Source organism: Marmota monax, unplaced genomic scaffold, assembly GCF_021218885.2.
Source record: "Marmota monax isolate L192 unplaced genomic scaffold, Marmota_monax_Labrador192_F-V1.1 WCK01_AAM20220418_F8-fsc00068, whole genome shotgun sequence".
Taxonomy (NCBI): Eukaryota; Metazoa; Chordata; class Mammalia; order Rodentia; family Sciuridae; genus Marmota; species Marmota monax.
Window position 1 is genome coordinate 1387616 of NW_026692352.1, and position 2474 is coordinate 1390089.

Below are 2474 nucleotides of genomic sequence, written 5' to 3' on the forward strand. Positions count from 1 at the left end.
GATGGAATGCAAATGACTAATATTTCTGGAAATAGAGGAAAAATGAAATGAAGGAGAGGAGTGAAATGGAAAATAAGATGAAAATATACAGGGAGGCTTAGATATTAAACAGGGAGAGTAAAATGTGAAAACACCCACAAGAATGATAGTGTATGGTGCCCAAAAAATTATGCAGGACTCTAAATCAGACTTTAAACCTGGGGACATCATTGATAAAAAAAAAATAACATGTAAGATTTTTATGGGCTGTCATTTACCATAATAATCAGATAACCAAAATTTAGATTAGTATTCCTTCTAAATTCAATAATGCCACTTATAAAAGGAAACAAAGATAATTAAAACTTTATGTAAAACATATTTAAATTTAAATAACATTATGAGGTGTTTTTATGCTCAATAATTTCATTTGATATGTATTGGGTAGTATTCCTAATTCTTTATTTTTGTAATAATATTTTCTTTACATGATTATTGATCTGCTTGGTTCTGACCCCATAGATGACAGGGTTGAGCATTGGTGGCACTACAACATACAGATTGGCCAGGAGTATATGGATATAGCGGGGGACATTTCGACCAAAGCGATGTGTCATGAAGGAAAAGAGGGCAGGTGTATAAAAGGCCAGGATGACACAAACATGAGAACCACACGTGCTGAGGGACTTGAGACGGGCTTCCCGGGAAGGGAGACGGAAAACAGCACGAAGAATCTGAATGTAAGACAGGGTTATGGCGATAATGTCAAAAACAAGGATTGAAATAGCACCCAGGCCATAGATGATATTGATCTTGATGCTAGCACAAGACAGGCGAGCAAGACCCATGTGCTCACAGTAAGTGTGGGGAATGACGTGGTTCCCACAGAAGGGCAGTCGTAGTATGAGAAATACAAATGGAATGACAGAAACAAACGACCTCACTAATACCCCAAGACCAATCACAGAAACAATCTTGTTGGTGAGGATGGTGCTATATCGGAGAGGGTTGCAGATGGCCACATAGCGGTCATAAGCCATTGCCAAGAGGACTGCTGACTCCATGCCAGTGAAGTTGTGGATGAAGAACATCTGGGTGAGGCAGGCATCAAATTTAATCTCCTGAAAGCTAAACCAGAAGATCCCAAGCATCTTAGGGATGGTCGCAGTGGAGAGTCCCAAGTCAATGGTAGCCAACATGGCCAGGAAGTAGAACATGGGCTGATGAAGACTGCTCTCAGTCCTGATCACCAAAAGGATGGTAAGGTTCCCTACGAGTGCAATCAGGTATACAGCACAGAAGGGAAAGCCGATCCAGATGTGAAGAGCCTCTAGTCCTGGGATCCCCAGCAACAAGAAGGTAGAGGGGTGAGACTGACTATCATTGGAAAGGTACATCCTGTTTGGGAATGCGTGAGTCCATGTTTTTTAGATTGGTATTTACATCAAAACTGCAAGTCACCAGTTTTCTGCAACCTCTGAGACCTAAAGATAATATAAAGAAAATATTCTTTCAATACAGATTATACAACAGAATCAATACAGATTCTTCTGCAAATCAGACAAATTGAAATATACTTTCTACAGAGAACTTCAGATAGGTGACATCCAAGGATAAGTCCCTAAAAATGATTATATATTAAATTTAAATGAAATGTTCTGCATGTGACTTTAAACTTTGCTAGCCTTCTCCTCTTTGATACATGATCAATATCACCAATATAATTTTACCTCTCTATTCATCAGCTACTTTTTCTTATCATCAGTATCATCAATACCAGAACCCTCCTGAATTTTGATCAACTTAGGTGTCTGCTAGCCTTTGAATACAGTACTGGAAATTAATCCCAGTTGATTGAATGATAACATGCAAGGTGAAATAGAAAATTGGTAACATATACTCAATAAACAAATAAATTTGCCAAAATATATAGCAAAATATTAAAAAGTACTCTAAAGGATTAAAATTTGGTCATTCATTAATTTTCAGTCATATAATTACAAAATGAGATAGAGAACAATAGTAAAAGAGCAATACAAGCCACCAATTGTTGCAATACTGTCCATTATTTATAAAACTTTTTTTTTAACTTGGGAAAAATCATTTCGAGTCCTTACAACAAACATGAAGAATATCAATTTTCCATAATTATGTGAGCAATCTAAGACTTTAAGAGACTTCCAGAAGTTTACAATGATCTAATGGAAATTAAACTAGGGACGAAAGTGGTGAATGGAAATGGAAAGAGAATGGAAAGAAATAAAAGGACAATGTAGACCTTATGTATACTATATATGAGACACAAATAACCCTCCACATGAAGTATGCAAATACACAATTGTGTTTAAAGCTCAGAGAATCTATCTGATTAACATAAATTTGTATCTACAGCTAATTGCTCCGACAATGATGGATATTGATGAAATGTTGAAGTAAACACCAGAGAAAAAAGCAAAAGGAACAATGGAAAATTAGATTCATGATAACTCAATCAT

General features: G+C 36.3%; 1 protein-coding gene across 1 annotated transcript; it reads right to left on the reverse strand.

Moving 5' to 3' along the window:
- Positions 1-440: 440 nt before the first annotated feature.
- Positions 441-1376, reverse strand: LOC124091202 (olfactory receptor 52E2-like). The gene has a single exon (XM_046442167.1). The coding sequence runs from the start codon at positions 1374-1376 to the stop codon at positions 441-443; it is 936 nt and encodes a 311-aa protein (XP_046298123.1).
- Between the last annotated feature and the right edge of the window lie 1098 nt (positions 1377-2474).